Source organism: Aplidium turbinatum, chromosome 15, assembly GCF_918807975.1.
Source record: "Aplidium turbinatum chromosome 15, kaAplTurb1.1, whole genome shotgun sequence".
Lineage (NCBI taxonomy): Eukaryota > Metazoa > Chordata > Ascidiacea > Aplousobranchia > Polyclinidae > Aplidium > Aplidium turbinatum.
The window spans coordinates 10,811,704-10,822,612 of NC_137486.1; the positions used below are offsets into that span (position 1 = coordinate 10,811,704).

Sequence of the window (10,909 nt, forward strand, 5' to 3'; positions counted from 1 at the left end):
TCACTGACCATTTTGACATTGCAGGTAAGCTGCTAATGACATTAAATGCTTCTAACAATTTTACGTTTGTCGTGCTGATATGAGTTGTTGAACACTCGGCGCAAAAATGAGAGCTTTTTTTATCTTACCCTTCATATAACCGTTATTTACTTTTGACAAATTTGGTATATTTAAAACAAAATCAGACAACCAATCGGGCAGGCAGTATTATTTGAATGCTAAAGCATAAAACTCAATGCTGTCCCTATATAGCCTAAATTATAACGTTCGACTTTACCATAATGTTTGACTTGCTTTACCTTTTTCTAGACCTTTGTTATGTTTGTCATATATTGTTTTCTCGTTGTGATGGTCAGAAATAAAAATAAACTGAACTGAACTGTACTGTACTTTTCTTCGCAAGCAAACAAACCTGATGATTTCACCGAATACAGTGAGTTTCAAAAGTAATGGCAATGCAAGTAACCATGACTACCTATTGTAGTGACATAAACTTTTGTAGTTAAGAAATTGCTTTCGTTTTATATTTGAGCCAAGTTGGTTCACTTTTCTTTCGTTATAGGCCCCAGTATAGTATGTAGAAATGATAAAGTAATGCTGAATAACTCGGTTTAGTTGCAGTTCGCTTTGCGAGCGGATCAAATTCCAAAATTTAATAGGTATGATATTCTTTCTAGTTTCAAAAAGCCACATAGATGTATATCAAAATTTTATGATTAAACTAATTTTTAAAACCGCTTTAACAAATTTACTGTATAGGCCTATACCAAAATGTAATCCCATAGAAATATTTTTTCTTGTCTTCCTCGTTATTGTGTTTTCAAAGACAAAACTGAGTCTAAGCTCTTCTCTGAAATAGTAACTTGATGTGTAATTTTTGTACTGATGTGTACGATACAACACAGGCACATAATGCAATAAACTTGCAATAACCTGCAATAAAACACAACAAACCGATAAATACAAAAAAGAAAAATTTCACTAACGCTAAATGCCACGGAAAACTGACTTACAAACAGTTTACAGCATCATAATGCCACTTGTTTTGCAATATGTTGCCTGATAAATGTGGTAACCGTTTGTGATGACAGTTCCTTGAGAGAAATTTACCAGAGGTGTACGGAATCAGGTTTTCTGGACTCCTGCTCCACTCCGACTCCAAAGTTTTCGACTCCAAATTCACTCCTGCTCCAAATATGTTGGAAATATTGACTCTTAACTTCAATCCGACTCTAAACGCAAAACATACACCACAATCCAGAATTTCTATAATCCTACTACATATGACACTCTACCTTCCCTATCCCTTGTTATAAAGAAAAAGCATATTTTTAAATAAAGAAATTACTGCTTGGGCAATAAAACTATAAAAGTACACAAAAATAACAACTGTGCAAAGAACAGCGTAACTACTCGTACCTTATACTAAAAGTATTTGTTGGCAAAAAAATCAGACTCCGGCTCCAATTCGGCTTCAGTTTATGCCAAGAATATCAGACCCCGGCTCCACTGTGACTCAGGCCGAAACCCGACTTTCCGGCTCCTGCATAGGCCTACTCCAAAACTCCGGCTCATGTACACACCTGGAAGGTGCTGACAACTAGGACAGCATTTTAATCACTTTGTGATTAAATGAATTTAAGTTTTATCGCAAGCAAAGCGAAATTACATTAAAATAACAACGCTAAAATTTAAAAGACTTCAATGCTAGCCAAGAAATAAAAATAAACACCATCAAGGAAATAAAATAGAAGAATGCAAATAAATGAGCCTACCGTAGCTAATCAGTTTTTTTTTTGTGCAAATCAAAGCCAGCGAAAATAAATGCAAAGTGATGTGTTTCAAAATATAAAAGCATGGAATCAAATGGAATACAGATTATGAATTTTGAGACAACTTATACACAGAGTCCTTTCGTATTTCGATGATCATACGATTTAAACGTCCACGCCGTTGCGTCTTCTTTATTTTCAGTCAATACAAGTTCATATGTTTCAATGAAATAATCAGGGAATTCCAGTGCAGATTTCACGTAACTGTTCGATTTGAGATGTTTGAGCAATAGGACTCCTCTTTGCACATTGTATTCAATTTCGAAATATCTGGGGTCGTAATGAGATTCACTAACAACAATATTATGCGCAGGAGAAGACTTTGATAATCTGATATGATTCGAATGTAACTTTGTTGCGAAAAAATATTCACCATTTTGATGAGGTTGAATTCCAAACATCACTATTTTGTCACTCTTCCATACGACCCATCGTAGAGGTTTGCTGTCTTCAATTGTTTTCACTTTTGCTCTAAATTGCATCCCCTCACTTGGCCACCATTTTCGACCTGAGTTCTCCTCTTTTATCTCGGCGTATTGAGTGACCTGAGTGTGTCGTATCGATCTCTTTAAGCTTGTGCAGCCGCAGCAATCATAAGTGCAAACAAATCTTTTCATCAACCCATGCTTCTTTGGTGCATTCAAAGACATACTTGACGTCGATTCACTAATTGTTGCAAAAGCCAAGTCATCAGGACGAACTTGCTGTGGTCGTCGGATCGACAAAGATTCTATTGTTCTGCTGCTGCTGAATAAAAAGACAATTCCAATCATAATAAACAGATTTGTCAAGTGCATAAAAGAAAATTACCTTTTTATCGCAGTGTGCTTGTTTGAAATTGGAATCATTGATTACTTGTTTTCGATACTTTGGCTGTTTTTTATTGTATTATCTTTACTATGAACTCAACAACTGATGCGATTCGAAGTTTTTTCCTGACCTTATATGCACTTGCTTTTTGCTTTTGTGGCAACTTGTACCGTAGCATTTGTTCGTTCTTTTGATGTGGGTACCAGTTGTTTGTACGCAAATTAAAAACAGATACCTCTGTCTGATCAAATTTTTCACTTTAACAAAAGCTAAATAGTCTCATTGTCATTATCAATCTCATCGATTTCATGAAACACCGTGGAAAAAATCTAACTAATAATACAGTCCAACAATAATAATGTTGGCACAAAGGGTGATTTGTATATTTATCTATAAGCTTAAGCAAAGCAATTTATGCATTCTGTGGGTACTTGGTAGCTTATTTAGTAGATTCGATGCTTCTGAAGTCAATAAGCATATAAACATACGTTCCATACTCTTCGTCTTTAATTCTCAGGTTTACTTCATATCGTATATTGAGTGTTACTTTACTACGCCAGTAAATGTTGAATAGCTGTTTTTGGGTTGTAATCAAATTGATTGGTAGTAAATACCGTTTACATAACTCAGAAATGTGCCTGAGATTACTTTCATATATGTCTGTATAGTTGACGACACGACGTAAAGTATTTGGGTAGTCGCAACTGCAAAAAAATGAATTTTGCTGTATCTCAAAAACTAGAGCCAGTTTGAAAAAATCAAGTGCTTTTTCTTAATCATGGTACTCGAGATACCTTAAAACAACTCTCACTTGCTGTGACTTTAATTTTTTTGTTGGCTAATGTAATAGTTGCTTTGGAATCCTTTGATTATATAACGACGTGAAATCACAACGCGTTGACTGCAATGCGTCAACATGTTTTGCGTGGGCCTAAAGCACGTCTTGACGGTGACGTTTAAGCGCAAACAAAGCATAGACTGTTGAACTTTAGTCAATTGAAACAAAAAGTTTAAAAATTGGCTATGGGTAACTTTGTGCAAACAGATATACAGAATTAGCTTTGCAAGAATCCGAATTCTGAAAGTCGTTGCAAGAAAACTTTTATTTTACCTACGCATTTTTGAAATAAATTTATGTGTAGGCTAATGTGCCACAAAACAATGCCATGTTTGAACTTTCTGTGCTTCATATTTTTCAAACCCATCTTTCTGGTTTCCATGAATTGTCTATCTGTCCAGACAATATTGATTTATTGACTTGAAAGGTGTTCGTTTTCAAGCTTCATTAGAAATTTTAGCTTACCAAAATGCAAACTCATCTATGATTTTTTCACCTTTGCGAAACCATTGTTTATCCCATCATTAAAAGAGAAAGTTAAAGCAAAAATGCTGTTTTTCAAAATTTATTTTTCAAAACTGTGTATCTAGACATTGGTGGAGTTTCATTAAAGTTCACCGTTGCTACAATTTAGTGCCGTGAAATTAGCAATGTTATTTTTTTCCAGAATAAATAAAAATGAGAGTAGAGGCTCAACCAAACTGCCCCAAATCAGTCCATAGATCATCTTATATTGGAATGCCTAGTCCCAGATTCAGGAAGATACCTCACAGCCTACCAATGCAACGAAGTCCTCTTGGATTGGATAAATATAAATTGGTTGGGCTTTTAACAAAATAGCGTCCACGAAACAACAACAATATTTCAAATATAAAAAAATGACTTAAGAATATTATTTTCATTATTTTCTTTTAAGAAAAGTCCGTAAATATTTTGAAAATTTATTAATGTAAATATTACGTTGGCAAATGAAAATGTTGCGATGGTCGCTGGGGTTGACAAAGAAGAATAGAGTAAGAAATGAAATCATCAGAGAACGAACGCAGGTTGGATAGCTAGAAGACCAGCTGAGAGAGACGCTCTTTAAATGGTTGGGTCACGTCGTAAGGAGAGACGAAGATTATGTCAGAAGAAGAATAAAACAATTGGAAGTTGGTAAAGGAAAACGAAGAAGACCGAAATAAAAATGGAGAGATTGTGTGGCAGAAGATATGGAAATGGCAAATGAAGGAAGATGCTGCGGACCGAGTGATGTGGAGGACTGCAATCTGCACCGGCGACACCACTTGAAGTGGGAATAAAGCCAGAAGAAGAAGATGTAAATATTTTTGTCAAACTATTTCACAAGCGACTGGAGGAGAATACTAGACCAATATTTGTTGATACACTTTGTCAATTGTACCATAACCGCTTTCATGTCGCGTAACTAGCCGAAAAAATACCAGTACTCTTTATGTTGTTAACACGTTAGCAACATTTTTTTATGTATATGAAAAATTCGTTAAATGTAACCGTTTACTTTCTTTTTTTATTACTACAGAAATGGCAATTGCATTCTTTTACATAACATACATCCGCTACATGGTCTACATTTACATAATAATCTTTAGTAGACATGATTAATATAATAAATTCTTTTATATTTCGTTTATAATAAAATGTATCTTGTTTGTTTAGTCTATCTCACTTTGTTATTGTGTTGCGTTGTAGAAATATTTTAGAACTCGGTTATTGTAATTTCAAACATTTGAGCAGTGTTGAAGTTGCGTTGTTTCAATTTTATAATATTAATTTTATATAAATTAGGTATTAAAAGCTTCAACATTAGGTATTAAAAAGAATTAAATCTTTCGGTACGCCTAAATGTAAGAATTCTTAAATGAATTATAACACTTACCTTTCTGCGTTACCCATAATTGTATTGCTAGTGGAATTTTGTTTGAATGAAAATGGATAAATAAAATTTATAACAAACGATTTTTCAATAATGAGAAAGTAAATTTCTTGCTTTAAAAATGTAGTTTTTCCAATAAAATCAAAGCAAGATACATTGTTATGAAATAAGTATCTTTAATTATTGCGTAGGTGTAACCGTACGGTCACGTAACCCAGAATGTTATTTTCAGAGGGATGATAGTTACCAATAGTTGTATGCTGAGCGCAAACAAAATATAAAACGTTGTCTGGAACGCTGGATGCCATTCAATAAAAGCCAAAAATTCCAAAATTTGCAATGAATAACTTTACATCAAGAATTACACATCATTTTCAAGAAAAGTAAGAAAATTTTTATAAATGTTAGAATATCTATCATAAAAAAAAAGAAATGTCATTAAGTGACTAATTAAACTATATACTGTAGCTAAGCGACACAAAATTTCTCTCAACCGATTATTAGGTTCTAGTAACTAAATAATATGGTATAATAATTAGGCACAAAAATTAATTAAATATTTAAAAGCTTTTAATTTTTCCATTGACGATGTAGCGTACTTTTGCAATGTATGAGTCAGCAGCGAAATCGAGAGGCAGGCGTTTGAGCACGAATTGCAAATGCTCAGAAATAGTCCAAAATTGAAGGAAAGCATAATTACAACTAGACGTGAAAACTGTGATATTGAACTTACTTTTAAAAAAAATCGTTTAAATCCAAATACTGCAAACATCTCGGTTTAATTTATTGGTTGTGGGCTAACATGCAGTGTGGGAGTAGAAAAATGGCATGGTTGGTGGCAAAAAATTATACCCAAAAAGCGATCAAACAAACCAAATTTTGTTAAAATTTTCTTGGAACAAGCCTCTTTAAGCATTCAGCAGTTGTAGTACTTTTCTGATATTTTGTGTTCGCTGAAACACGCTCGATCAAGTTCAACATACACGGTGACGAGATTTTGACTTTTACTATGGTAATAACTTATTTACCGAAATAAAAAAGTTAGAAATACTCCACATGTGTGGACGTTAGTCGTTTAAGGCTGCACAAACTTTCCATTGTAAAAAACTACGTTGGCATTTTTGTTTGTTTGTGCATAGTCGCCATAGCAAGAAAATAACGTGAACATCCAAAGCCGCATTTATTTGTATAAACACAGCTTCGAACACGGATAAACGTAACTTAGCAAAACTATACTTTTATTCACATGAAAGTTGATAATGCAACAGCACCTACGACAAGACACAGCTGACACTTGGAGGAGAGCATATATTTCTCATGCTTATCGCTTTTTCCACAGAGAAATCTTTCAATGATGTTGTGCCTGCGATTTGCTTGCATGCACATTAAGAATTACAATGGTGAGACTGCACAAGTAAAAAAAATTCTCATATGCTTCTTACTGGTGTGGCATTTTGTCCGGTAAAGAACAAGCATCATGTCGGCCCTTGTCTACTCCTGTCATAAACTTGTTATATTCGCAGAAAAATAGCTGGTCTAGGAACGGATGTTGGTTTGTTTACTTTTTCGTCACATCGCTTGCGCTTTGTTTGTGATACAATTGCAGAGTAGTTTAACGACATCAATATTCTTTTGCTGTCCAACCAGCTGCATACAGACTACAGAGATCTGTTTTTTGGATTGCACACAAAATTTATTGCACCTCTCTCTTTTTCAGATCCACTTTTTTGCTATAGGCCACTTTCTCGTTCTATTTTTGCGTGTAGTTGCAACAGCATCAATCTTTATCTTTCTTAGATATACAGTATCATCAATTTTGGCAAAGAAAAGATATTGTCATAAAACACTTTATTCTTGTTTGGTTGTCATCGACCGACCGAAGCACTACAGATTCACTTTCGCCAAAGTTTGCCTTATACACGTCATCTGAAGGAGGTGTTTCACCTCTATTTGGCAAGAAATTTGGTTGAACCAATTAAATAATGCACTAAATCTTAATGAAAATAGGAGATTTCAAAAAATAACTTCTTTTATGGAGTTCTAATACATGCATGCATCTTGAGCTGCCCCAAGAGCGCGATGTCTGCTTTTGAGGACACGTCATAAAAAGGAAGTTCTATCAAGGACTAAACCAACTGTGCCAGCGAACAGCGTTTAAGTCTATGAAATAGCGATTCTCAATGTTTGATACAAAATTCATTGAAGAAAACCATTACTTAAGCATAAATTACTTTTTGTAGCATGTAGAACTTCCTTTGTCGACAAGCATGAACTCGATGCCATGCTGATCCAAAGCACCAAACCAAACAACTCCATGTTATTTCTCAGAAGAATGCACAACTTTCATTCTATCCGCAAGTGAAAAATGAAAAAGGTAAAGGAAAGTTAAGATATTTTAATTTAAATGGTGTTCCTTTTTAAGAACACTAAGCACCAAAGAGTCATGGTTGAAAACAGGAAAATTGTAGAGTTTTCTTAAGTGGTAAAAGTGAAGTTTTCGACGTTGATTCTAACTGGACATAATGCAATGGGGTAATCGAACATTAGCTTGCAATCGGTTCTTTATTATAGCAGCCCATGCAGTAGGTTATACTATATACTAACTTTCAAATCTGAGTTAACTTTTATTTAGCTGCTTTCTCAACAGGTAAACCAGTGACTCTAACGGATGACCTTGTAAATTACCGTTACCTTTTTCTACTTCAGTTGCAAAGGTCACTGTTCTTTTCAAGTGGAAGATGTCTATATGTACTTGCGGTTGCGGTACTGCTGTTGATTTGTAGTTTTTGAAAAAAAGTTTATGAAATTCTTGTTTGTTTTGGTTTGAGTGTTTTTGGCAACAAATATTCACTAATCATTGAAAATAAAATTCATATTTTTGCACTTGCCGAGTTGATCAAAATTTTTTGTAATTTTTGGAGCATTTTGATCTTGATTTTGCACAGGCCCGGTAACAAATTTCTCATGGATGGCCGATGCCTGGTGGTTGCCGATCCCTGATTTAAAGAATACAGAATAGCGCCACGAATATTTTCGAAGTAACTTTATAAATGAGAGCCACAAAGATAAATTTATTTTGCTGTCATTTTAGACAATACGAACACTTCTTGTGGCATGCATATCTTGTGTACGTACATACGAAGTGCCGTAAACTGGGGCTACTTTGAACGCATCGGTAAGTTTAAACAATTTTCAAAAATTTTGATCACGTAGTATATTTGTTGTTTTTTAAAAATAAAATGATTTTGGAAAATAAAAACTTTGAAAAAAATGCTGGCCACACATTTTTATTCTAAAAAACACTTTTGTCCGAAACACAGAAATGAAAAATTGCTTGCACGCTTCAGTGCTAATAGCAGAAAACACTTTGTTTACAAAACGTACTGCTGAAGGAAAGTGCGCACACTTTCTTGTGTTTTTCAAGACTTGCTTGGTGGTAACCCATGTTTGTTTGCTCAGTTGTCAGAAATAGCACATGCATCTGAGGAAACAAATTTTTTTTTATTTATGTGCATTAAATTTTCTGTTATTTTTGGAGGCTGGTTTGTTTTCTAAAAATGTTGGTGCTACTTTGAACACCGTCCAAAGTATCATCGACGCATTGTGTAGCTAGCTTTCGCATATTACTATCGTTATGAACTGGATGACGAATCAATCCAATGGCTGCTCGACACCTGCCCAAACATCTAGACCGGGTCGCCGCCACTGCCCAAAGGTGGTAAAAGGCAGAGCCCCTCGACCACTAAAGTGGCGAAGAAGGTTCAAACGAAGAAGAAGAAGAAGAAGAAGAAGAAGAAAAAGAAGAAGAAGAAGAAGAAGAAGAAGAAGAAGAAGAAGAAGAAGAAGAAGAAGAAGAAGAAGAAGAAGAAGAAGAAGAAGAAGAAGAAGAAGAAGAAGAAGAAGAAGAAGAAGAAGAAGAAGAAGAAGAAGAAGAAGAAGAAGAAGAAGAAGAAGAAGAAGAAGAAGAAGAAGAAGAAGAAGAAGAAGAAGAAGAAGAAGAAGAAGAAGAAGAAGAAGAAGAAGAAGAAGAAGAAGAAGAAGAAGAAGAAGAAGAAGAAGAAGAAGAAGAAGAAGAAGAAGAAGAAGAAGAAGAAGAAGAAGAAGGAAGAAGAAGAAGAAGAAGGAAGAAGAAGATTATCGTTATGAAACACATTAGGGTCGACAAAACATTGTTTTGATAGGTTATTATAAACTCGCAAAAATGTTATTTTGCTTTCAGTGTTGACATTTTCAGTTCCGTTTAACTATATTTTTTCTCAAATTTAGCTTACGTATGTTTCTAACTAGACTAATTTGCTAGCATTGCTAACCAATTTTTCTGATTGATGTAGGAGAGGAACATTGTATAGGTAACTCATCAACCGGACGTCAGCGTCAAGCAACAAAGCAATGTTTGACCAGACAGAACGCATACCAATATCAAGAAGAGTGCTGTCACTGCCCAATCTGCTTTTGTCAAAATTGAAGGACACAATTTTTCTGCTAAAATCCTTTCACTGGACAACGTTTTGTTTCAATCATGAGAAAGTGCAAAAATGTTAACAGAAATGGTCTAGTTTCAGAGTTGTATTTAACTGCGAATGGGTAAATGTTGTTAAATATAATATTAATTAAGGCCATTCCCATGAACAATCATGGCTCTTTTCGTTATTCTTACTCAGAGGTGGAATGGGGAAGGTACCTAAACCACCGGTAGCGTCAAACAATTGAAATGTTTTTTTGCAAGGTCTTGAATAAAAATGTGAATACAAAATTCGGTTCATATTAACACCTTAAGCGGACGAAAACTGATCGCAATATAAAAAATAAGTACCTATTTAAAGTAACCCCGAAAATGCGGGGTTACTTTGAGCAACAAAATAAAAACAATATAATTAATGACCCTTTAATTTTGATTTTACGTATTTTCAAAGATCTAGGCCTAATTGGTTTGATTGTATCATAATTCGAAAACTTATGACAAAAGAAAACTTAAAGTACTTTATAAACAAGTTGTCTTAAAACCTGCCCCGTTTCAAGCAAACCATCTGGCACAAGAGTTTCCGCAAAGGCCTTCTGGAAATAAGTTTGTGCTACTTGCTTAGCAATAGAATTATGCGGGAACACAGCAGCAAACTTAGTGAAGGAACATAAACTTTGTATTGGAATGGACAAGGAAAACAGAATGCTGCTCTATGGCTGCGTTTCCGATACAAATACAAAAAACAATAGCCTATGTCATGGGGGCGTAAACTGGAGCACTGTCCCTACACTACCTGATTTAAATTGCACCCCTGAAATTAAACTATAATAATTAATAACTAGATGTGACAATTATACATTTAGGCGTTTATGTCATGAGTGAAAATAGCCTATTCGGTTGATGATATATCAAACTTGTTATTTCAGCGGAGAATACAGTCTTTCCACTGAAATTAGTTCACCACATTTTTCGCTCCCAAATGTTTTACGACTGCACTTAATACGAATATGACTTGCTCAAAAAACTAGCCTGCTTGCATCAAGAAAATGGATTCTATATAAGAAAAGGTTTCA

The 10,909-nt window shown here is 34.6% G+C and overlaps 1 protein-coding gene and 1 long non-coding RNA gene across 3 annotated transcripts; one reads left to right on the forward strand and one right to left on the reverse strand.

Moving 5' to 3' along the window:
- Nucleotides 1-877: 877 nt before the first annotated feature.
- LOC145784765 (uncharacterized) lies at nt 878-5,458 on the reverse strand. Of its 2 annotated transcripts, none has more exons than XM_082596612.1 (2): nt 5,378-5,458; nt 878-2,579 (listed from the first exon to the last, which is right to left on the reverse strand). In XM_082596612.1, the coding sequence occupies exons 1-2, from the start codon at nt 5,392-5,394 to the stop codon at nt 1,898-1,900; spliced, it is 699 nt and encodes a 232-aa protein (XP_082452738.1). In that variant the 5' UTR covers nt 5,395-5,458; the 3' UTR covers nt 878-1,897. The 2 variants fall into 2 exon arrangements, with proteins under 2 accessions (XP_082452738.1, XP_082452739.1); XM_082596613.1 differs by having other exon boundaries at nt 878-2,576; nt 5,378-5,455.
- Nucleotides 5,459-5,616: 158 nt separating this feature from the next.
- LOC145784857 (uncharacterized) lies at nt 5,617-10,114 on the forward strand. The gene is made up of 4 exons (XR_014291059.1): nt 5,617-5,757; nt 7,615-7,748; nt 8,466-8,549; nt 9,706-10,114. It is a non-coding gene; the product is annotated as an uncharacterized LOC145784857 (long non-coding RNA).
- The last annotated feature ends 795 nt before the right edge of the window (nt 10,115-10,909 follow it).